Source organism: Arachis hypogaea, chromosome 10, assembly GCF_003086295.3.
Source record: "Arachis hypogaea cultivar Tifrunner chromosome 10, arahy.Tifrunner.gnm2.J5K5, whole genome shotgun sequence".
NCBI classification, from domain to species: Eukaryota; Viridiplantae; Streptophyta; class Magnoliopsida; order Fabales; family Fabaceae; genus Arachis; species Arachis hypogaea.
In genome coordinates, this window is record NC_092045.1 from 95,288,554 (window position 1) to 95,313,844 (window position 25,291).

Sequence of the window (25,291 nt, forward strand, 5' to 3'; positions counted from 1 at the left end):
TCGAATGCATGAATGGATTCCCCCACTCTGTAGCCTCTAATCTGTATTTTCTGGGTCGAAAACTGGGTCAAAAACAGCCTAGAAATTACTGGGGGCAATTTTTGATACGTACAGGTCGCGGCTCATGCGCGCGTACGCGTCATGCGTGCGTACGCGCCGATGGAAATTTCGCAGATGCGCGCGTGTGCGTCCCTGAACTCTAGATCAACTATGACAAATTATATATCATCGTGAATCCCCGGATGTTAGCTTTCCAATGCAACTGGAACCGCTTCATTTGGACCTCTGTAACTCAAGTTATGATCGATTGAGTGCGAAGAGATCAGACTTGACAGCTTTGCAGTTCCTTCAATTTCTTGTATTCCTTCCACCTTTGTATGCTTTCTTTCCATCCTCTAAGTCATTCCTGCCCTGTGATCTCTGAAAATACTTAACACACATATCAAGACATAGAATGGTAATAAGAGGGGATTAAACATAGCTAAATTAAGACCAAAGAAGCATGTTTTTAATCATAGCACAAAATCAGGAAGAAAAATGTAAAACATGCGAATTCAATGAATAAGTGTGAGATTAGTGGATAAAATCCATTCAATTAAGCACAAGATGTACCATGAAATAGTGGTGCATCAAATATCCCCACACTTAAACATTAGCATGTCCTCATGCTAAGCTCAAGAGAGACTATAAAGAGTGAAGGCAAAATGATAGGATGTATGAAATGCAACCTATTTGTATGAATGCAACTAAATGCAAAATGCTTTTACCTACTTGGTCAAAAGTAAAAAAATCTTTCAAGAACAAATATGAACTGGATTTCACTAATTCAAATCATAGAAATGAAGTACAAATAACTTGCAAGAAGAAGATAGCTCATACAAGCTAGGAACAAAGAATCGAGCATCGAACCCTCACTGGAGGTGTATACACTCTAATCTCTCAGGTGTTTAAGGTTCGATTCTCTCAATTCTCTACTAATCTTGCTTTCTAAGGCTTGCTTTTCTTCTACCAATCAACAAAGAATTAATGCACAGATACACATATGAAGAGGTCTTTTAAGGATTGTAATGGGGTCAGGGTCAAGGTAGGATTGTATTTGGTCAAGTGAACTAAAATCTGAATCCTTAATTAACCTAAACTTTCCACCTAACTTAAGACAATCCATGTAATTACAATGCAAGATCTAACTGCCCATTAACTATGTTTACCACACATTCATGCATCCCAAATTTAAGTACAACTCATATGCATTGATATTATTACTTAACTTGGGGTATTTTGTCCCCTTTTTATTATTTGCTTTTTTTTTCTTTTTCTCATATTATTTTTTCTTTTCTTTTGTTTTTCTCAATGCAGATGATTAAGGTATTTCATGCATAAACATGTCCTCAACATTCTTTTTCACATTTTCACAAGAATATACAACACCCAATTCTCAAACTAAATGTTTTCAATCCCAATTTCCCCACACTTAATTAGTGAACACTCTCACAAGTCTAAGCTAACCAAGGATTCAAATTAGGGACATTATTATTTTCTGCTTAGAGTTAGTGATGAGCTAAAGTAAAGAACAAATGGGTAAAATAGGCTCAACTTTGGTTTGCAAAGGATAATGAAAAGGTTAAGGCCATATGGGTATGTAAGCTAAGTTAAACAAGGCCTCAATCATGTAAGTGCATGCATACATTAAAAAATAGAAATATAGAATTAAGCAAGACAATTATCACAATTATAGAGAGAACAACACACACAAAAATAAAATATATTGGTTGATAAAATGCAATCAATCAAATAGGCTCAAAATCTCACTGGTTTTGTGTGTTCGAGCTCTAAACCGTGTTTCAAAATAAAATTTCTTCAAACAAGTTTAACAAAAATTTAATTCAAATTAGTTGAAATACCTAAAATAGTTTCTTGAAAAGAAAAATATTACTTCAACCAAGCAGTGGTAGAATATGCACCAAATCAAACAAACATGCAATCAAACATGCAAATGCAACAACTAACTACAACGAAGAGTAAAAATTGGTGTTGAAAAGGAAGTAACTAACCCACGGAAGTCGGTATCGACCTCCCCACACTTAAAGATTGCACCGTCCTCGGTGCATGCAAAGATGTGCAAGTGGACGGGTTGCTACAACTGATGCTTTTCTTCAAAGAATGTGCAGATGGACTTGTCTGTTGTCCCATGTAAACGTCTTCCGATTTCCTTCCCGGTGGCCATCCTGAAAGAAGAGAAAAGGGAAGAAAAGTAACCAAAAAATAAGGATAGAAAATAAATAAAATATGGTTGGGTTAATGCCAAATAATGAGGGTCTCAATTACATGGTAGCTATAACATGCAAGTGAGAAAACAGTAGAAGCAAATGCCATATCAACAATGCAAACATTGCAACAATGGGAAAGAGATAGAAGGTGATGAAAGACAATATAAATTCATGTGAATTCAAAAGGAACACAGGTATCATAAAAGATTGGCATTGACAGATAAATAATATCACCCAATAGTATAAATAAGTCACTAAGCACCAAAATAATACCAGAAAAGAGACAACAGTTGAATAAGAACATTTATCACCAATGGAAAAACAAGAGATATAGAGAGAAAAGGAGAGGAAACAACAAAGTTAAAATGCCATGAATGCGAGTATGCAAATGGAAAAAACAAAAGAGAAAGAAAGAGAATAAGGATGAGAAGGGAGGAGAGAGAAGAGAAAGCAGGCGGCGCAATTGACGCGCACGCGTACGGTACGCGTACGCGTGCATGGAGAGAAAGGGAAGGGTGTGGAAGCGCACCGTGCACGAATGCGTGGGTGGCCATGTGTGGAAAAGGACGCGCACGCGTCAGGGACACGTACGCGTGGGTGAATTTGTGCCTCTAGCACAGTACCAGCCTCAGTCCAGCATAACTCTCAGGTAAAACAAGGTTTTACGCCGATTTCCCCAACCGCGCAGACGCGTAGGTCGCCAAAAGCGGAAACGGCGCGTACGCGTATAGTACGCGTGCGCGTGGGTGGGATTGTGCCTAAGGCACGTTTTTCGCCCAGCTCTTGCGCCACTCTCTATTTAATCTAACCCTTTTCGCATCCACAAGGACGCGGACGTGCACTAGGCGCTGGCGCGTCGATCTCCTCTTTTTTTTTTAGTGTAGATGTAAATGAAAACTATATGTAGAAATAATGAGAAGAGTCACTAAATAAAACTAAGAAGGAAGAAAAGAATGATCATACCGTGGTGGGTTGTCTTCTACCTAGCACTTTTAGTTATTGTCCGTAAGTTGGACATTGGGTGAGTTTCCTATCATGATGGCTTGTGCTTGAACTCGTCCAGGAATCTCCACCAATGTTTGTATTTTCAGTAACCTCCGGGATCCCAAACTAGGCGCATAACACCTTCAAGTAAGTTGAAGTAAGTGACAAGGCCCCGAGAGTGTTGATTACTAGAATGAATTCCGGGGTCTCAAACCTTGCTTTTGCACCCGTCTTTGTGTTGATCACCGTTGTTCTAACCGGGTGGCAAGTAATCTGAATTCTCACTGAAGTGTCCAAACAACATCCTAGACCCATTCAATTAAGCTCTACACCAACCTTTGCGTTTAAACTTTGAGCATACAACCATGTTGAACCTTGCTTGACAACTCCAACCACTAACCATCTTCCTCTTACTCTTAATGCCACAAACAGCTCTAAGTTGACCATCCGTCTCTAGTAGCCCATATTCAAGTAGGAAAGTAAATGTTAAGGATAAGAATTTTACCCACTTGAATGTTGTATTGGATGGTAATGGATTTGGGAGAGGTGCTTCCAATGATCTTGCAAGCTCCACTCCCTTGTGCTCTTCTTTGAATTCTTCCACCTCTTTGCAAGCTTCAACCTCCATATCTTGATCAACCTCTGCAAAGTTGGTGCGCGAAATTGTGAACAATACTTTTCACAACTCTCATAATCCCCGGTCATGAACCCCAAAAACTTGGTAGCTCAATACCATGGCATTACACAACTTCGCACAACTAACCAGCAAGTGCACTGGGTCGTCCAAGTAATAAACCTTACGCGAGTAAGGGTCGATCCCACGGAGATTGTTAGTATGAAGCAAGCTATGGTCATCTTGTAAATCTTAGTCAGGCAAACTCAAATGATATGATGATGAACGAAAATAACACAAAGATAAAGATAGAGGTACTTATGTAATTCATTGGTAGGAACTTCAGATAAGCGCATGAAGATGCCTTCCCTTCCGTCTCTCTGCTTTCCTACTGTCTTCATCCAATCCTTCTTATTCCTTTCCATGGCAAGCTTGTGTAGGGTTTCACCGTTGTCAATGGCTACCTCCCATCCTCTCAGTGAAAACGATTGCATATGCTCTGTCACAGCACGCGGAATTCAGCTGTCGGTTCTCGGTCGGGCCGGAATAGAATCCATCGATTCTTTTGCGTCTGTCACTAACGCCCCGCCCGCTAGGAGTTTGAAGCACGTCACAGTCATTCAATCATTGAATCCTACTCAGAATACCACAGACAAGGTTAGACCTTCCGGATTCTCTTGAATGCCGCCATCAGTTCTTGCCTATACCACGAAGATTCCGGTTAAAGAATCCAAGAGATATTCACTAGAGCCTTGGTTGCTTGTAGAACAAAAGTGGTTGTCAGTCACCTTGTTCATGGGTGAGAATGATGATGAGTGTCACGGATCATCACATTCATCAAGTTGAAGAACAAGTGATATCTTAGAACAAGAACAAGCGGAATTGAATGGAAGAACAATAGTAATTGCATTAATACTCGAGGTACAGCAGAGCCCCACACCTTAATCTATGGTGTGTAGAAGCTCCACCGTTGAAAATACATAAGAACAAGAGTGATCATTGGTTTCGGTCCCAGAGAGGGAACCAGAAGAACCAAGATGATCTCAGATCCAAAGATACCAAGATGAAAATACAATAGTAAAAGGTCCTACTTATAGAAAACTAGTAGCCTAAGGTTTACAGAAATGAGTAAATGACATAAAAATCCACTTTCGGGCCCACTTGGTGTGTGCTTGGGTTGAGCAATGAAGCATTTTCGTGTAGAGACTCTTCTTGGAGTTAAACGCCAGCTTTAGTGCCAGTTTGGGCGTTTAACTCCCATTTTGGTGCCAGTTCCGGCGTTTAACGCTGGAAATCCTGAGGGTGACTTTGAACGCCGGTTTGGGCCATCAAATCTTGGGCAAAGTATGGACTATCATATATTGCTGGAAAGCCCAGGATGTCTACTTTCCAAAGCCGTTGAGAGCGCGCCAATTGGGCTTCTGTAGCTCCAGAAAATTTACTTCGAGTGCAGGGAGGTCAGAATCCAACAGCATCTGCAGTCCTTTTCAGCCTCTGAATCAGATTTTTGCTCAGGTCCCTCAATTTCAGCCAGAAAATACCTGAAATCACAGAAAAACACACAAACTCATAGTAAAGTCCAGAAAAGTGAATTTTAACTAAAAACTAATAAAAATATACTAAAAACTAACTATATTATACTAAAAACATACTAAAAACAATGCCAAAAAGCATACAAATTATCCGCTCATCACAACACCAAACTTAAATTGTTGCTTGTCCTCAAGCAACTGAAAATCAAATAAGATAAAAAGAAGAGAATATGCAATGAATTCCAAAAATATCTATGAAGATCAGTATTAATTAGATGAGCGGGGCTTTTAGCTTTTTGCCTCTGAATAGTTTTGGCATCTCACTCTATCCTTTGAAATTCAGAATGATTGGCTTCTTTAGGAACTTAGAATCCAGATAGTGTTAATGATTCTCCTAGTAAAGTATGATGATTCTTGAACATAGCTACTTTTTGAGTCTTGGCCGTGGCCCAAAGTACTCTGTCTTCCAGTATTACCACCGGATACATACATGCCACAGACACATAATTGGGTGAACCTTTTCAGATTGTGACTCAGCTTTGCTAAAGTCCCCAACTAGAGGTGTCCAGGGTTCTTAAGCACACTCTTATTGCCTTGGATCACAACTTTATTTCTTTCTTTTTCTTTCTTTTCTCTTTCTTTTTTTCTTTTTTCGTTTTCTCTCTTTTTTTTTTCTTTCATAGCTTTTTCTTGCTTCAAGAATCATTTTAATGATTTTTCAGATCCTCAGTAACATGTCTCCTTTTTCATCATTCTTTCAAGAGCCAACATTCATGAACCACAAATTCAAGATACATATGCACTGTTTAAGCATACATTCAGAGAACAAAAATATTGCCACCACATCATAATAATTAAACTGTTATAAAATTCAAAAATTCATGCAATTCTTTCTTTTTCAATTAAGCACGTTTTTATTTAAGAGAGGTGATGGATTCATAGGACATTCATAACTTTAAGGCATAGACACTAAGACACTAATGATCACAAGACGCAAACATAGATAAACATAAGCATAAAATTCGAAAAACAGAAGAATAAAGAACAAGGAAATCAAGGAACGGGTCCACCTTAGTGATGGCGGCTCTTTCTTCCTCTTGAAGATCCTATGGAGTGCTTGAGCTCCTCAATGTCTCTTCCTTGTCTTTGTTGCTCCTCTCTCATGATTCTTTGATCTTCTCTAATTTCATGGAGGATGATGGAGTGTTCTTGGTGCTCCACCCTTAGTTGTCCCATGTTGGAACTCAATTCTCCTAGGGAGGTGTTTAGTTGCTCCCAATAGTTTTGTGGAGGAAAGTGCATCCCTTGAGGAATCTCAGGGATCTCATGATGAGTGGGGTCTCTTGTGTGCTCCATCCTCTTCTTAGTGATGGGCTTGTCCTCATCAATAGGGGTGTCTCCCTCTATGTCAACTCCAACTGAATAACAGAGGTGACAAATGAGATGAGGGAAGGCTAACCTTGCCAAGGTAGAGGACTTGTCCGCCACCTTATAGAGTTCTTGGGCTATAACCTCATGAACTTCTATTTCTTCTCCAATCATGATGCTATGGATCATGATAGCCCGGTCTATGGTAACTTCGGACCGGTTGCTAGTGGGAATGATTGAGCGTTGTATAAACTCTAACCATCCTCTAGCCATGGGTTTGAGGTCATGCCTTCTCAATTGAACCGGCTTTCCTCTTGAATCTCTCTTCCATTGGGCGCCCTCTTCACATATGACTGTGAGGACTTGGTCCAACCTTTGATCAAAGTTGACCCTTCTAGTGTAAGGATGTTCATCTCCTTGCATCATAGGCAAGTTGAACGCCACCCTCACACTTTCCGGACTAAAATCCAAGTATTTCCCCCGAACCATAGTAAGATAATTCTTTGGATTCGGGTTCACACTTTGGTCATGGTTCTTGGTGATCCATGCATTGGCATAGAACTCTTGAACCATCAAGATTCTGACTTGTTGAATGGGGTTGGTAAGAACTTCCCAACCTCTTCTTCGGATCTCATGTCAGATCTCCGGATATTCACCCTTTTTGAGTGAAAAAGGGACCTTGGGGATCACCTTCTTCAAGGCCACAACTTCATAGAAGTGGTCTTGATGCACCCTTGAGATGAATCTTTCCATCTCCCATGACTCGGAGGTGGAAGCTTTTGCCTTCCCTTTCCTCTTTTTAGAGGTTTCTCCGGCCTTGGATGCCATAAATGGTTATGAAAAAACAAAAAGCAATGCTTTTACCACACCAAACTTAAAATGTTTGCTCGTCCTCGAGCAAAAGAAGAAAGAAGAGAGTAGAAGAAGAAGAAATGATGGGAAAGGGAATGGCTTTAATTTTCGGCCAAGAAGGGGAGAAGTGGTGTGTATGTTGTGTGAAAATGAAGGAGTGAAGGAGGGTTTATATAGGAGAGGGGGATGGTAGGGTTCGGACATTTGAGGGTGGGTTTGGGTGGGAAAGTGGTTTGAATTTGAATGGTGAGGTAGGTGGGGTTTTATGAGGGATGGATGTGAGTGGTGAAGAGAAAGATGGGATTTGATAGGTGAAGGGTTTTTGGGGAAGAGGTGTTGAGGTGATTGGTGAATGGGTGAAGAGGAGAGAGAGTGGTAGGGTAGGTGGGGATCCTGTGGGGTCCACAGATCCTAAGGTGTCAAGGAAAAGTCATCCCTGCACCAAATGGCAAACAAAATCACGTTTTGAGCCATTTCTGGCGTTAAACGCCGGGCTGGTGCCCCTTTCTGGCATTTAACGCCAGCTTCTTGCCCATTTCTGGCGTTTAACGCCAGTCTGGTGCCCCTTTCTGGCGTTAAACGCCCAGAATGGTGCCAGACTGGGCGTTAAACGCCCAACAGCTAACCTCACTGGCGTTTAAACGCCAGTGGGTGCGTCCTCCAGGGTGTGCTGTTTTTCTTCCTGTTTTTCATTCTGTTTTTGCTTTTTTCATTGATTTTGTGACTTCTTATGATCATCAACCTACAAAAGACATAAAATAACAAAAGAAAATAGTTAATTATAAAACATTGGGTTGTCTCCCAACAAGCGCTTCTTTAATGTCAGTAGCTTGACAGAGGACTCTCATGGGGCCTCACAGATACTCAGAGCCATATTGGAACCTCCCAACACCAAACTTAGAGTTTGAATGTGGGGGTTCAATACCAAACTTAGAGTTTGGTTGTGGCCTCCCAACACCAAACTTAGAGTTTGACTGTGGGGGCTCTGTTTGGCTCTGTTTTGAGAGAAGCTCTTTATGCTTCCTCTCCATGATGACAGAGGGATATCCTTGAGCCTTAAACAACAAGGATTCTTCATTCACTTGAATGATCAACTCTCCTCTATCAACATCAATCACAGCCTTTGCTGTGGCTAGGAAGGGTCTGCCAAGGATGATGGATTCATCCATGCACTTCCCAGTCTCTAAGACTATGAAATCAGTAGGGATGTAATGGTCTTCAACTTTAACCAGAACATCCTCTACAAGTCCATGGGCTTGTTTTCTTGAGTTGTCTGCCATCTCTAGTGAGATTTTTGCAGCTTGCACCTCAGAGATCCCTAACTTCTCCATTACAGAGAGAGGCATGAGGTTTACACTTGACCCTAAGTCACACAAGGCCTTCTTGAAGGTCATGGTGCCTATGGTACAAGGTATTGAAAACTTCCCAGGATCCTGTCTTTTTTGAGGCAGTTTCTGCCTAGACAAGTCATCCAGTTCTTTGGTGAGCAAAGGGGGTTCATCCTCCCAAGTCTCATTTCCAAATAACTTGTCATTTAGCTTCATGATTGCTCCAAGGTATTTAGCAACTTGCTCTTCAGTGACATACTCATCCTCTTCAGAGGAAGAATACTCATCAGAGCTCATGAATGGCAGAAGTAAGTTCAATGGAATCTCTATGGTCTCATTTTGAGCCTCAGATTCCCATGGTTCCTCATTAGGGAACTCATTGGAGGTCCGTGGACGTCCATTGAGGTCCTCCTCAGTGGCGTTCACTGCCTCTTCTTCCTCCCAAAATTCGGCCATGTTGATGGCCTTGCACTCTCCTTTTGGATTTTCTTCTGTGTTGCTTGGAAGAGTACTAGGAGGGAGTTCAGTAATTTTCTTACTCAGCTGACCCACTTGTCCTTCCAAGTTTCTGATGGAGGACCTTGTTTCAGTCATGAAACTATGTGTGGTTTTGATTAGATCAGAGACCATGGTTGCTAAGTCAGAGGTATTCTGCTTAGAACTCTCTGTCTGTTGCTGAGAAGATGATGGAAAAGGCTTGCTATTGCTAAACCTATTTCTTCCACCATTGTTGTTATTGAAACCTTGTTGAGGTCTCTGTTGATCCTTCCATGAAAGATTTGGATGATTCCTCCATGAAGGATTGTAGGTATTTCCATAGGGTTCTCCCATGTAATTCACCTCTTCTATTGAAGGGTTCTCAGGATCATAAGCTTCTTCCTCAGATGAAGCTTCTTTAGTACTGCTTGGTGCATTTTGCATTCCAGACAGACTTTGAGAAATCATATTGACTTGTTGAGTCAATATTTTGTTCTGAGCCAATATGGCATTCAGAGTGTCAATCTCAAGAACTCCTTTCTTCTGACTAGTCCCATTGTTCACAGGATTTCTTTCAGAAGTGTACATGAATTGGTTATTTGCAACCATTTCAATAAGTTCTTGAGCTTCAGTAGGCGTCTTCTTCAGATGAAGAGATCCTCCAGAAGAGCTATCCAAAGACATCTTAGATAGTTCAGAGAGACCATCATAGAAAATACCTATGATGCTCCATTCAGAAAGCATATCAGAGGGACACTTTCTAATTAGTTGTTTGTATCTTTCCCAAGCTTCATAGAGGGATTCTCCTTCCTTCTGTCTGAAGGTTTGGACTTCCACTCTAAGCTTACTCAATTTTTGAGGTGGAAAGAACTTTGCCAAGAAGGCATTGACTAGCTTTTCCCATGAGTCCAGGCTTTCTTTAGGTTGAGAGTCTAACCATGTTCTAGCTCTGTCTCTTACAGCAAAAGGGAATAGCATAAGTCTGTAGACCTCAGGGTCAACCCCATTAGTCTTGACAGTGTCACAGATTTGCAAGAATTCAGCTAAAAACTGATGAGGATCTTCCAATGGAAGTCCATGGAACTTGCAATTCTGTTGCATTAGAGAAACTAATTGAGGCTTAAGCTCAAAGTTGTTTGCTCCAATGGCAGGGATAGAGATGCTTCTCCCATAGAAATCGGGAGTAGGTGCAGTAAAGTCACCCAGCACCTTCCTTGCATTGTTGGCATTGTTGTTTCCAGCTGCCATGTGTTCTTCTCCTTTGAAGAAGTCGGTCAGGTCCTCTAAAGAGAGTTGTGCTTTGGCTTCTCTTAGCTTTCTCTTCAAGGTCCTTTCAGGTTCAGGATCAGCCTCAACAAGAATGCCTTTGTCTTTGCTCCTGCTCATATGAGAGAGAGGATAACAAGAAATGTGGAATCCTCTATGTCACAGTATAGAGATTCCTTGAAGTGTCAGAGGAAAAGAAGAGTAGAAGACAGAAGTAGAAAATTCGAACTTATCAAAGGAGATGGAGTTCGAATTTTGCATTAAGGGATAGTGTTAGTCCATAGATAGAAGGATGTGAGAAGAAGGGAAGTGATTTTCGAAAATTAAGTAAAAAATTTGAAAACATTTTTGAAAAACATTACTTAATTTTCGAAAAAGGAAAATGGAAAAGAAATCAAGTGATTTTTGAAAAAGATTTTGAAATTAGAAATCAAAAAGATTTGATTGGAAACTTGTTTTGAAAAAGATGTGGTTAAGAAGATATGATTAGTTTTAAAAAGATGGGATTGAGAAGATATGATTTGAAAAACATTTTAAAAAGATTTGATTTTGAAAATTAAAAACTTGACTAACAAGAAAAGATATGATTCAAACATTAAACCTTTCTCAACAGAAAAGGCAACATACTTGAAATGTTGAATCAAATCATTAATTGATAGTAATTATCTTTGAAAAAGGAAAGAAATTGATTTTGAAAAAGATTTTATTGAAAAATTATAATTTGAAAAAGATTTGATTTTGAAAAACTTTGAAAACTTAAAAAAAAATCTGCATTGAAAACAAAATCTTCCCCATTTAGCCATCCTGGCGTTAAACGCCCAGAATGGTGCACATTCTGGCGTTTAACGCCCAAAACTATACCTTTTTGGGCGTTAAACGCCCAACCAGGTACCCTGGCTGGCGTTTAAACGCCAGTCTGTCCTTCTTCACTGGGCGTTTTGAACGCCCAGCTTTTTCTGTGCAATTCCTCTGCAGCATGTTCTGAATCTTTAATTCTCTGTATTATTGACTTGAGAAGACACAAATTAGAAATATTTTTGGATTTTTAATAATAAGGAAAAATCAAAATGCAACAAGATAACAATGCATGCAAGACACCAAACTTAGCAGTTTGTATACTGCTGACACTAATGAGAATGCATATGAGACACATAAAACACTCAAGTCAAGAGAATTCAAAGATCAAAGTAAGAAATCATCAAGAATTAATTGAAGATCCTTAAGAACACATGAATGGATGCATGCAATTGACACCAAACTTAAAATGAAACACTAGACTCAAACAAGAAATTTTTGGATTTTATGAATTTTTTTGATTTTTTTGTGTTTTTCGAAAATTAAGTGGAAAAAGATATCAAAATTCTTAATGAGAATCCCAGGAATCATGCAATGTTAGTCTAAAGCTTCAGTCTAAAGGAATTAGACATGGTCAGCCAAGCTTCAGCAGAACACTGCATTCAAGAGCTAAATTGATGAAGATCAATCAGCTTTGGTGATGATAAGAACATCACCTTGAAACACTAGAATTCATTCTTAAGAACTCTGAAAAAAAAAAACCTAATCTAAGCAACAAGATGAACCGTCAGTTGTCCAAACTCAACAATCCCCGGCAACGGCGCCAAAAACTTGGTGCTTGTTGCCGGATCTTGGCACTGATGTTACCAAAAGCTTGCTCAAAACTTGAACAATCCCCGGCAATGGCGCCAAAAACTTGGTGCGCGAAATTGTGAACAATACTTTTCACAACTCTCATAATCCCCGGTCATGAACCCCAAAAACTTGGTAGCTCAATACCATGGCATTACACAACTTCGCACAACTAACCAGTAAGTGCACTGGGTCGTCCAAGTAATAAACCTTACGCGAGTAAGGGTCGATCCCACGGAGATTGTTAGTATGAAGCAAGCTATGGTCATCTTGTAAATCTTAGTCAGGCAAACTCAAATGATATGATGATGAACGAAAATAACACAAAGATAAAGATAGAGGTACTTATGTAATTCATTGGTAGGAACTTCAGATAAGCGCATGAAGATGCCTTCCCTTCCGTCTCTCTGCTTTCCTACTGTCTTCATCCAATCCTTCTTATTCCTTTCCATGGCAAGCTTGTGTAGGGTTTCACCGTTGTCAATGGCTACCTCCCATCCTCTCAGTGAAAATGATTGCATATGCTCTGTCACAGCACGCGGAATTCAGCTGTCGGTTCTCGGTCGGGCCGGAATAGAATCCATCGATTCTTTTGCGTCTGTCACTAACGCCCCGCCCGCTAGGAGTTTGAAGCACGTCACAGTCATTCAATCATTGAATCCTACTCAGAATACCACAGACAAGGTTAGACCTTCCGGATTCTCTTGAATGCCGCCATCAGTTCTTGCCTATACCACGAAGATTCCGGTTAAAGAATCCAAGAGATATTCACTAGAGCCTTGGTTGCTTGTAGAACAAAAGTGGTTGTCAGTCACCTTGTTCATGGGTGAGAATGATGATGAGTGTCACGGATCATCACATTCATCAAGTTGAAGAACAAGTGATATCTTAGAACAAGAACAAGCGGAATTGAATGGAAGAACAATAGTAATTGCATTAATACTCGAGGTACAGCAGAGCCCCACACCTTAATCTATGGTGTGTAGAAGCTCCACCGTTGAAAATACATAAGAACAAGAGTGATCATTGGTTTCGGTCCCAGAGAGGGAACCAGAAGAACCAAGATGATCTCAGATCCAAAGATACCAAGATGAAAATACAATAGTAAAAGGTCCTACTTATAGAAAACTAGTAGCCTAAGGTTTACAGAAATGAGTAAATGACATAAAAATCCACTTTCGGGCCCACTTGGTGTGTGCTTGGATTGAGCAATGAAGCATTTTCGTGTAGAGACTCTTCTTGGAGTTAAACGCCAGCTTTAGTGCCAGTTTGGGCGTTTAACTCCCATTTTGGTGCCAGTTCCGGCGTTTAACGCTGGAAATCCTGAGGGTGACTTTGAACGCCGGTTTGGGCCATCAAATCTTGGACAAAGTATGGACTATCATATATTGCTGGAAAGCCCAGGATGTCTACTTTCCAACGCCGTTGAGAGCGCGCTAATTGGGCTTCTGTAGCTCCAGAAAATTTACTTCGAGTGCAGGGAGGTCAGAATCCAACAGCATCTGCAGTCCTTTTCAGCCTCTGAATCAGATTTTTGCTCAGGTCCCTCAATTTCAGCCAGAAAATACCTGAAATCACAGAAAAACACACAAACTCATAGTAAAGTCCAGAAAAGTGAATTTTAACTAAAAACTAATAAAAATATACTAAAAACTAACTATATTATACTAAAAACATACTAAAAACAATGCCAAAAAGCATACAAATTATCCGCTCATCAAAAGTCTTCAACCATGATATGTCTTGGAGGTTGTACACCTTTCTCAACATCAACATCAAACACCTTGGAAGGAGGCTCTATGACTTGACTTTCCCATGGAGGTTCCGCATCTCCTAAGTCTTCAACCACTTCCTCTTTAACTATTGCAGCTTTGTCCAATTGTTTTAGCATAAAATCGTACTCCTCCTTGATGATTTTCTTTCCATGACAACTCCCTTCAACTACTCCTTCATCTTCAAGGGTCTCTCCTACCTCCACATTTTGGGCCTCCTCTTGCTCCTTTGGAAATAAGGCCGCGTGTAACCGATCCATTGCGTCCCTAAGACGATCCCTTTTCTCTTGTTTCATGTCAATAGCATCACTGGGATCATGTTGCTCTTGAATTGATGGATGTGGGTTCTCTTCCATGGAGGGTGGTGATGGGATGGAGAGATTATTATGTGGTTGAGAAGGAAGTGCACTAGAGCTTGAGGGTTGAGTATTCGAGGTAGATGATTGGTCCATGCAGGATATAAGATTTTGGAGTTTAGAGGTGAGACCAATGAGAGAGGTAAGTGTGTTTTCCATGGAGGTTTGGGGTGGATAGGAGGGTTCATTATTTTGGAGAAAGGGCTCATAACACGGAGGTGGTTCCTCTTGATAAGGATATGGAGATGGTGTGTATTGAGGTGGTGGTTCTAAGTATGGCTCATCAGGCTCTTGAGGTGGTTGGCATGGTGGATATAGGTTAGGGACATATGGAGATGAATGGTGGAAAGGGGCTTGTGAGTATGGTGGTTCAAAGTTATGTTGAAGAGGTGATTCATAAGCATATGGTGGGGCTTGTGGTAACTACAAGGGGGTCCACCATATCTATCATCTTGGTACGCACCTCGAAATGGCTCCTGGCCATAGTAATTTGGTGGAGGTTGGTTGTCACGAAGAGGTCCACCATAACTATTGTCTTGGTATGCATCATAGAATGGTTGTTGGCTATAGCGCATTGGAGGTGGTTATTGCCAAGAGGATTGATCAGATCTTTGTGGCTCCTCCCATTTTTGAGTGTTCCAACCTTGATGCCTGTTCTCATTATAGCTTCCAATCCTTACAACAACATTGGAACCAAACTTAAAGTCAGAGGGGGTGAAAATTCATAGTAGTGAATAAAAATAAAAAAACAAAAATAAATAAACAAGCAAAAACAAATATTTACAATAACCAATAATAAGGCACACGTTTGCAATTTTCCGGCAATGGCGCCATTTGTACGAAAAGATTCTTTGCCAGTAAAGAATTTTCGCAGATGCGCATGTCCACGTGCTTTGCGCGTGTGCGTCCCTGAACGCCAGGTTAACTATGACAAATTATATATCATCGCGAAGCCCCGGATGTTAGCTTTCCAACGCAACTAAAACCGCTTCATTTGGACCTCTGTAGCTCAAGTTATGATCGATTGAGTGCGAATAGGTCAGACTTGATAGCTTTGCAGTTCCTTCAATTTCTTGTATTCCTTCCACCTTTGCATGCTTCCTTTCCATCCTCTAAGTCATTCCTGCCCTGTGATCTCTGAAAATACTTAACACACATATCAAGACATAGAATGGTAATAAGAGGGGATTAAACATAGTTAAATTAAGACCAAAGAAGCATGTTTTCAATCATAGCACAAAATTAGGAAGAAAAATGTAAAACATGCGAATTCAATGAATAAGTGTGAGATTAGTGGATAAAATCCATTCAATTAAGTACAAGATGTACCACGAAATAGTGGTGCATCAGTCATACTTTACCTTTTGACTGTCATGTGTTCTTTAATTTACCTTCTTGTATCTCGCCTCGTTTTCATGCTGATTCTATCGGTATCTCATTTTCAAGACTTGTTGTCTTTTAATTTATTTTTCATTGGACTTGAAGTCTCGTTGTTAATAAAAAAAATCTTTTAATCATTACTCATTTTACTTTTCTAAAATTATATTTTTTATAAATATTTTTCAATAATTACTAAAGATATCTAAATTTATATTATACATTCATATAAAATTTATAAACATTAACATATTACAATACAATGATATAATTTTAAATAAAATGATTAAAATAGAGGTACTATAAATTAAAGAGATAAGTACTATTTTCGTTTCTAAAGTTTAGGATAAAAATTAAAAATGTCTCTCAAATTTTGTTACGTTCAAAATCATTCTTAATATTAAATTTTGTTTTAAAATCATCATTTTTCTAATTTACAAACCAAAATACATTTGGTCGTTAACTCTTCCTCGTCACCTTCTTCACTCCAACACTCCTCCTAATTTTTGTTCTTTAATCTAACCACACAAAATGATAATTCAGTCATTAACTATGAAAGAAGAATAGTTGCATCATTTGTATGTATGTAATTATGTATGTTGTATGATGCAGATGACTGAAAAGAGCGGTATCTATAATTTACACAGAATTAATTTCAGCCAATTTCATTCCCATTGATTCCAAGTTGAAAATCAATGGTAATAGTAGCACTATCACTATCACCACTCATAGGAAAAACCTTTTCCTCAATTTCCTCCACACCACCACCGACTCCCCTCAACCACCAATTCTCATCCCTAAATATCCTCCAACCTACAAATTTTCTTCCAAAATTCTCCCACCAACCACCTTGCTCTTAAACCCCATCACCGCTCCAACAACCTCAAGCTAGTCAGCCGCCATGGCGTTGTTGCCTCCAACGATGACTTTGCCGTAGCCTACCTCCTCTCCAAGGCTCCATTCAAGTTCCAATTCAGCTACTTCAAGACCCCAAAAGAGAAGTCCATTGCCATTAAGGAGCCAGTGTTCCTGCTGGAGTTATTGAGCCCGCCCGCAACATCATGGTACCAATATGGTGAAGTAGTTGGAGATGGTGAAGCCGTTGAAGCTTGGTAAGTAGGGGTGATAATGGGTAGGATAGAGTTTTGATTCAATCCTAACCCTACTGTGCGTTGAGATTTTTATATAAACTCAATCCACCATATTTGTAAGTTAAGAATATCTCAACCCTAACCATACTTGTTCTTAATCTGTGAGTACTCGATCCTACCCACAAGTTACTCAAAAGATGCAACGTTATTATATAATTTGATAATATAGTTTAAAATAGAACTGATTTTGATGTAAAAAAAGTATTAAATTAATGACTTTTTCTTAGTGACTAAGGATCTTTTATATTTAGTGAGAGGTCTTTAGTTCAACATCTACTTGAAACATATTTTTATATAAATATATAATATAGCAAATTGGTCGGGTATAATTGAGGCTCAATCCGCACCCTACTCGACCAGCACAAAAATACTACCACCAGATCGGGTTGACAATGTTATTCGACCAGGTTGGATTGAATTGGGTACTCACAAGTAGAGTGCATGTTGCCACCCCTGTTGGTAAGTACTCCAAGAATAAGAAGACCAGGGAGGAAATACTCGACGACCCTTGAAGAAATGAGATATAGCAAATAAGGATGCTTGTTAAGCCTATGGTTTTCGAAAATCGCCAAGTTAATCTTGGTTAAGTTCCTTCTTTCCTTGCTGGAGGCAGAGATTGTGGCTGGAGAAGAGAGCAGAGTGCAAAAATCAAGGGAAAAAAGAGAATTGGAGTGAGGAATGTGAGGAGGAAAGGTGATTATGAAAATTATTCTGGTTCGAAAATTAAAAAAATAATTTTAAAATAAAATTTTATGTTATACATGATTTCGAAAAAAAATAGAATGATTTTAATTTTTTCTTCAAATTTTAAAGACTAAAATTGTATTTATTTTTAAATTAAATAAAATAAACATTTATATTATTATTCTTTTAAATGAATAAATATGAGAAAATCAATTAAAAATATATCATCAAATTTTTTTTCCAATTTTATTTATTATTCAAAATATTAATTTTCATAATTTAGTTTTCATCATATTTCAATTGAATTTTTTAATTAATTTTTATAAATAAAATTATTAATTAATTCAACTAATAATAACTTAGTTTAAATACCCACATTAAAGCATATCAAGCTATTAAATTTTTTTACTAATATTATTTAATAATATGTTATAAATAATCTCCAAAATTATAAATGGCATAAATACAAATGAATAATTTTAAAGACTACTAATACGTTGTCAGGAAGTCCTCTTAAATCCTTTTATAATGATTGGAATATCTTACAAGAAAGAAAAAAGAGGAGCTCTTCTAATATGAAATGAATCTAAAATAGGATGAAAATTAAAGAAGAAAATTTTCTATCTCAATTTAATTTTTTAATGTAACAGTTAAGAGAATTATTCTACTTGTTTTATTCATACTAAAATTTTTCAAAAAAATTCAAAAAATTTTCATTCATCAAAATAAAAAAAAAATTGCTACAAAATTTAGAGATTTTTATACCTTTTAAATTAAAACCCTAATTCATAAGGTCACTAAAATAAAAATGGATCAAATCATAATTGGGCCTAAAACAAATAAAATAAATATAAAATAAGTCTTAAAATAAATACTAATAAAGTGATGACTATTTGATTCGACTTGACTAACGAGAGTCTTTAATGCAACTTGTAAACAATAAGATGTTTGATTTTTCATAATCGTTAACCATTGTCTTGGCCAATTCTTGATATATCTCCTGAACAAATAATTTAGCGATGTTTGCAAATTTTTTTTATTTTTGTAGTTGTTGCTCTTGTAATTGGATCAATTGGTATATGATAGTTTTTAGTTTGTTCTACAGAGCTGGTATCATTCTTTTCCTCTTGAAAATAAAATTTAATTTGATTGAGATACTTAGGCAGTAGGGTAAATTTTGGATAATTAGTAACTAATTAATCAATAAATTAATTTTTATTTAAAAAATTAGAAAATCAAATGTTATAGTTTAATGAGGTAGAAATAATTAAAATATAAATTTTAACATTAATTTCAAAAGTTTTGGTCCAAAGTTGAGCCAAATAAGCCGAATCGAGTAAACCGGGCCCATAATAGGCCCAAGGCCCAACCCAACACCCCATATATAAAGAGCTTTAGCTCTTCCTTTTCCTTTTCCTTCCTCAAAGAAACACGCTGCTGCTTGCATGAGGAGAAGGAAAGAAGCTCCAAACCCTAATCTCCCCTTTCAAAATCACATAACTTTCAATCTGGAGCTTCGATCACTGCACTGCTTGCGGCCACGCGATCACCGCGTCAAACTCTACAATGCTCACTAAAAAATTTGGTAAGTACCTCACCATTTTTTGCTCATTCACTCTCTCTCTAATTTCGAAAATTTGAGGTTTTGATTTTGAGAGACTATGTAATTTTGGTGTTTAGGATCGAATTGGCTTTATGGGCTTGCCGGGTCTTGTCCCAAACTCTTGTTGGTAAGGTGAGAACCTCTAACCCTTGTGAAAATATTAAATTAGTAGATCCTATATTGATTTTAGTAATGTTAGTGTGTGATTAGATTGTATATATGTGATTTGGAACTAAATTGGTGTTGGAAGCTTGATTTTGGACCTTGGAGACTGAGTTTCTGTTGGTGTGCATTTTGGTGTTTGGGACGTCGGTGGGACGGCGATGTTTATGGTGTTCTGGGTTTAAGGAGGAATTGGCCAATGTATGGTTTTAGTTTTTCGTAGATAATATATAATTTTTTGTGAAAATGTAGGCTAGATGACCAGAGGATAGGTTGAAGTATATATGTATGTTAAGGGTTAGAAATCTTAATGAAATTGTTGATTTATCTTGAAATGAGTTGATGAATGATGATTTTGATGATGATGGATGAGAATAATGAATGTCAAAATGTGAATGTTGATAATTTGATGAATTGTGATGTGTTGGATGTGAGCAAGGCGGTAGGACACTAATCACTCGATTCATTTCCCCGCATTCCTTGTGATTGTGTTGTATGGGATGTGAGAAAGGTGGTAGGGCACTAATTCCCTGACATTTTTTCTCACATCTTCTCTCTCTATCTGCAAGGTGGTAGGACACTAATCCCCCGACTGGTATGGCACAACCTCACTAGGAAAAGGTGGTAGGGCACTAATCTTCCGATTCATTCTCCCCGATGTATGCCTCCAGGAGAAGGTGGTAGGACACTAATCCCCTAATGTTATGCCTCCTGGAGATGAGCAGACGAGAGACGGCATCCAGATTAGCTACCAGAATGTATCGGGTTCTGACAGTATAACTGATACGTGAGCTCACGGCCAGTAGAAAAGGCATACATAATATGTATTTGTTTGTCTTGTTTAAGTTTGCATTACTTGGGTTTACCTATTTGATTATCTATGCTTAATTGCTATATGCTTTACCAACTGTAACTGCATCCTATTTGTGTTTTTCTTATTTGTATTGTTTGTCTGTGCAGGAGGAGTAACGAGGGCAGTTCTACCAGTGCTTCAGAGGGCTGGAGAAAGTAGAACTTGAAAGATTAAGTTAGGATTTGAGTTTTAAACTTACAAACCTTAGATTATATACCCAAAATCTGGTTTAGCTTATTCTTTAAGTTTAAATATAAGTATTGGAGTTCTATGATTGCCTCTGATTTTTTTGAGACCTTGTATATTATTTATGTGGGTACCATTACCATGATGAGAACCTCCAGTTCTTATTCTATACATATGTTATCTTTTTCAGATGCAGGTTGTGAGGCATCCCGCTAGGCATCTGGAGTTTCAGTTTTAGTGAAGTTAGGTCATTGGCTTTTGTGTTTTGCTATGTATGTATGTATGTATGTATGTATGTATAGATTTTTCATTAATATATGTGCTTTACTTTTGTACCTCATAGAGGCTTGATGGAGAACTAGGGTTTATTTTGAGTGTTTTCTAGCCAGCCTTGGCTCTGGACTATATATATATATGTGTGTGTGTGTGTGTATGTATTTACTTTTCTTTGTACGCAAATTTTTGCTACGTGAGCGTTAGGCTTTTCTTTGTGTGAATTTGTTTAAACTATCCTTTAAGGCTCCTTGAGTATTAAATTCTTTCAACTATTATTATGTATATATTTTATTTTAGAGATCGTAATACCACACCACCTCTGTTATACGACTTAAGCGTAAAGCTCTATGTGGTAGGGTGTTACAAGTAGCAGGGATTATGGTTCATCCCACTTACTCCAGGTCAATGATTGAGATACCTAGGTAATAGCAAGGATTGTGGTTCATCTAGCTTGCTCCAGGTCAGTGATTGTGACACTTGAGTAGTAGCAGCAGTAATGAATTATTCCACTTGCTCCAAGTTGAATTTTTAAACACTCGCCTGGGTAGTAGCAGCAGTAGTGGTTTATTCCACTTGCTCTAGGTTAAGTGGGTAGTAGCAAGGTGGTTGTGACTCAGACCCACTTGCTTTGCGATGGGGTGTTTCTGTCCAAGGTTAGCTACCAGGACATGTCGGGTTTGGCTATATAACTGACAGATGATATCATCGGCAGTAGGACAGGCATGCATCATATACATTTGTTGTTATTTATTTATCCTCGCCATTAATATTGTATCTTGTAAAGAGGGTTAAGAGTTTTCATGGTTATGTTTATAAGTTATGGTATAAAGAACCTAGTTATTTTGTGTGTGTGTATATATTTAAGTGGTTGTGATTGATTTGTATATATGTATGTGTGATTTCAAACAAAAAGTATTTCTATTTTTTTTAAAAAAGAATAGTTTATACGGTTTCGAGTTTTTCAAAGGCTTCTATTTTATTATTAAATATATGAAAGTCGTCATAATACTCCTCACTATCAGAGTGGTGCAGCTAAAAGCGTGACATTCTGGCTGCGCTACTCTAGTAGTAAAGGTGTTACATTTCATGTCAATTTTAAAAATAAAAAAAATATTTTAAATAATACTAAACATAAATGAATATAATATATAAATTTAGTATATAATAAAATAAATAGAACATGCATATTAATATATTAGTATATAAACGAAAAAAATTATATATTATTAAAGTTATGATGCGTGCAGTAATATTTTAAATCAATTAATAGAAAAAAAGAATATTATTACATTATTAGAAGAAGGATAATATTTTAATTTATTATTAATTACATGCATTAAATGTGATTTATATAAATTATACTACAATTATACATAATTTTTTAAAAATTAGAGAATTAAATTATTATATAATAATTACCATGACTACTAGATTATGTTCTAATATTCAATTTAATATATTGTTAAATAGAGTATTATATAAAATTTTTATATTTATTTTTTATTTTTTTATAAGTATAATTTAATTAGAAATGTCAAAGTAACGTTCAAGCATAAAGTTTGGAAACTTAAAGTCAGAGTACTTCGATTGTGAAGTGAAAAATAATTTGAAACGTGGATACAGAAAACTCTAATTAAAATAGTTCTAATTGATAAAAAGGTAATTATATTTATATATCAAGAATAAACCAATTATATATTGTGTACAATTATTGAAGGTTTGTAAATTGTCTAGAAAATGAGGGTTGAATCTATGGCCACATTTTGATAATCTTTTTGCTTATGTTTCTGATTGGAATAAGAATTAAGTTACTGTTTAGTCTGCCAAGTAAAATTCAGGAGATAATTTTATTTTCTCTCTTCGCGAAAAGTTCAGGAACAGAGCAACTTCGTTGTTTGAGGATAGCTGTGAGTTTAGAGATATAAATAATGCAGGAAATATTTTTGTTTTGTCTCTTATCGCAAAAAACCAAAAGAGATAAATAAGAGAAAATCACACAGTCATGTATCCTGTTTCAATCACCATGTGTAATGTGACCTACATTCAGTCTCTTCCACAATAGTGGTAAAAAATTTTCACTATCTTTCAAAGATTATAAACACCAATTTTTCTAGGATTCAACCCAATCCTATCTGGGACAAACCCAGCTTCTACCCAAGCTAGATTTGGCTAGGTTCACTCCTAGGGATGGCAGCAATACTCGTACCCGCGGGTACCCGCCCCGCCCCTACCCGGTCGGGGCGGGTTTAAACCTAACTCGGTGCGGAGCGGGTCTGAATCGTGGCGGGTTTGATGAGCGGGGCAGGGCGGGGTCGGGTTCAGGATAAACCCGCCCCTACCCGCCCCGGAGTACATATATATATATATAACTTTTTAGCAATTAGGGTTAGTAGGTTAAGGTTCTCACCCACCGTCACTGAACTCCCAGTCTCCCACTCTCCCAGTCCCAACCCTCATTGTCTCTTCCGCGCCTCCTTCAAGGTTCAAGCTGCATGTCGCTCCTCCTCCGCGCCGCCTCTCAGTCCCACATTCTCTGCGCTCCCTCCGGCCTCCAAGTCGGGCACTAGACGAGCCACCCCCGTGCCTCCTCTGCATCGTAATCAAGCCTCGTCTGGCTCCTCCTCCACGCCGCCTCTCAGTCCCACATGCTCGTGTATGGAGTTCATGGCACAGTGCAACTCACGCAAGGCGAGGGAATCAAACCCTGCGTGCCAGGTGGAGGTGAAGCGCCGAACCGATGAACACCCACCGCAGATCACGGTGACCTTCGTGAACGGCGTCGAGCAAGCCTTCGATGCGACCTCAACCCCTGCACAGAGCATAAGGACCATGATTCTTGAAAAAGGCCAAACCCTAGAGACCGAGCAGATGTTCCGAGAAGCTGGTGAGTCATGGCCCGTCATCATTCCCAAAGAAGAGCTATCTCAGCCCACACCTGGCGTCAATGTTTGTTTTTTCTCGCTTTATCGATTTTGTTTACTTGCGATTATGTTTGGTGCGGTTCCTTTCAATGTTAATTCTCTGCTTATTATTTCATTGCGGATCTTTTTCTGTTACTTTCTGGATGGTAATTAGTGCTGCATTATTGTCTTTACTTTTGGAATTTAGAATTGTATGGAAACGGAAAACTGCTCTTACATTTATCTGGGACAGTAATTTTGATTTTCAAACTTAAACATCCCTGGATTGCATTTTTCAATCTCAAATATGAGTAGTGGATGTTGCATTTAATCTCTTTGTCGCATGATGAGTATAGCTTTTCTTATAAGAGCCATGATGAGTTTGGTGGTTTTCCTGTTCTTCATGCCTGATATCCTACTTTAATTTGATCTTGCCTGTAATAAATTTTAATGCAAAATTGCACATTTTTATTAGGGTGTTTGAAAGGTATTTTTTGCTTGTATTGTTATATAGAATAAGGAAGATACATTACAATTCTGAGATAAATTGAAGTTCCTAAATGAATTCATTGATTTTACTACCAAGGTACATGTCATATGTTGCTAGAAACAGTAAAGAAGAAACCATTCGTATTGATTAACTGTATGTTCCAGAATTTTTCTATAAGATGGACATAATTTCTTCCCCGGATATATAAATAATGCTATATAATAATCCATATTAGTTGTCTGTATGCTATCTTTATGTGGTTACTCATTGATGCACTAGTAATACATATGCTTTTGCAAAATGCAACTAATTTCTCTGCATGGTCTTACAATTTATGTTTCTCGATATCATTCCGTCCATTTAAGTATATGATTTATACCTATTCTATTAATTTTCTTTTTCTTTCATGTTGCCTTCTTTTCAGCCCAGGAAAGCAGAGGAGAAGAAGCAATAGTCATGTATTGTTGAACCTACCAACAGCCAGAAAATGTTCCAATTTTCTCACACACTCTCTCATTTCTTTTGGCGGGGAGAGTACATAATGATCACGGCTGTTCTGTGCTTTGCTGTATTTTGGAGTTGAATTATTGATATTGATTAAACAAATATGCATGTGACTCGTGTAATAATTATTGTTTCTGAATGCAAAATTTTGAAACTGCAGTAATTTCATCCTAGAATTTGTTAAGAAAATATGCTCATGGTGTTCTGTTTTAATTAAGGAAATATGCTGTTATATGCATAAGTTGTTTTGGCTCATGGTGTTCTATTTTAATTTTGATTTTATTCTGACTTTGTAATTGTGCATTCTGATTTTTATGCATTTATGATATGATTTATGTTAATTTTAGACCCTCATTAATTTTAATTTTATTGATATAAGTGTTTTCGAATTTTAAATTTGTCTTAATTTATATATGAATAGGTAAAAATAAAAATATTTAATTTTTATAGGGGGCGGGTCGGGGTGGGGCGGGTACCCGCAGGGGCGGGTTCGGGTTCTATAATTTACTACCCGCGGGTACTGATGGGGCGGGTAGTATATGCATAACAGGACGGCGGGGCGGGATCGGGTAGGGCAAAAACCCGCCCCTACCCGCCCCACTGCCACCCCTATTCACTCCCTAGACTTGCAACCATTAAGTGC

At 38.0% G+C, this 25,291-nt stretch overlaps 1 protein-coding gene across 1 annotated transcript; it reads left to right on the forward strand.

Moving 5' to 3' along the window:
• Positions 1 to 23,046: 23,046 nt before the first annotated feature.
• On the forward strand, positions 23,047 to 24,989 carry LOC112717756 (uncharacterized). The gene is made up of 2 exons (XM_025769701.2): positions 23,047 to 23,700; positions 24,569 to 24,989. Exons 1-2 carry the CDS (start codon positions 23,047 to 23,049, stop codon positions 24,596 to 24,598), a joined length of 684 nt encoding a protein of 227 aa, XP_025625486.2. The 3' UTR covers positions 24,599 to 24,989.
• The last annotated feature ends 302 nt before the right edge of the window (positions 24,990 to 25,291 follow it).

Excerpts from the sequence above, each read along its gene's own strand:
- LOC112717756 (XM_025769701.2), top strand. The coding sequence starts at position 23,047 with ATGAGCGGGGCAGGGCGGGGTCGGGTTCAGGATAAACCCGCCCCTACC. Across the intron at positions 23,701-24,568 it reads AGCCCACACCTGGCGTCAAT|CCCAGGAAAGCAGAGGAGAA; the intron begins GTTTGTTTTTTC and ends CCTTCTTTTCAG.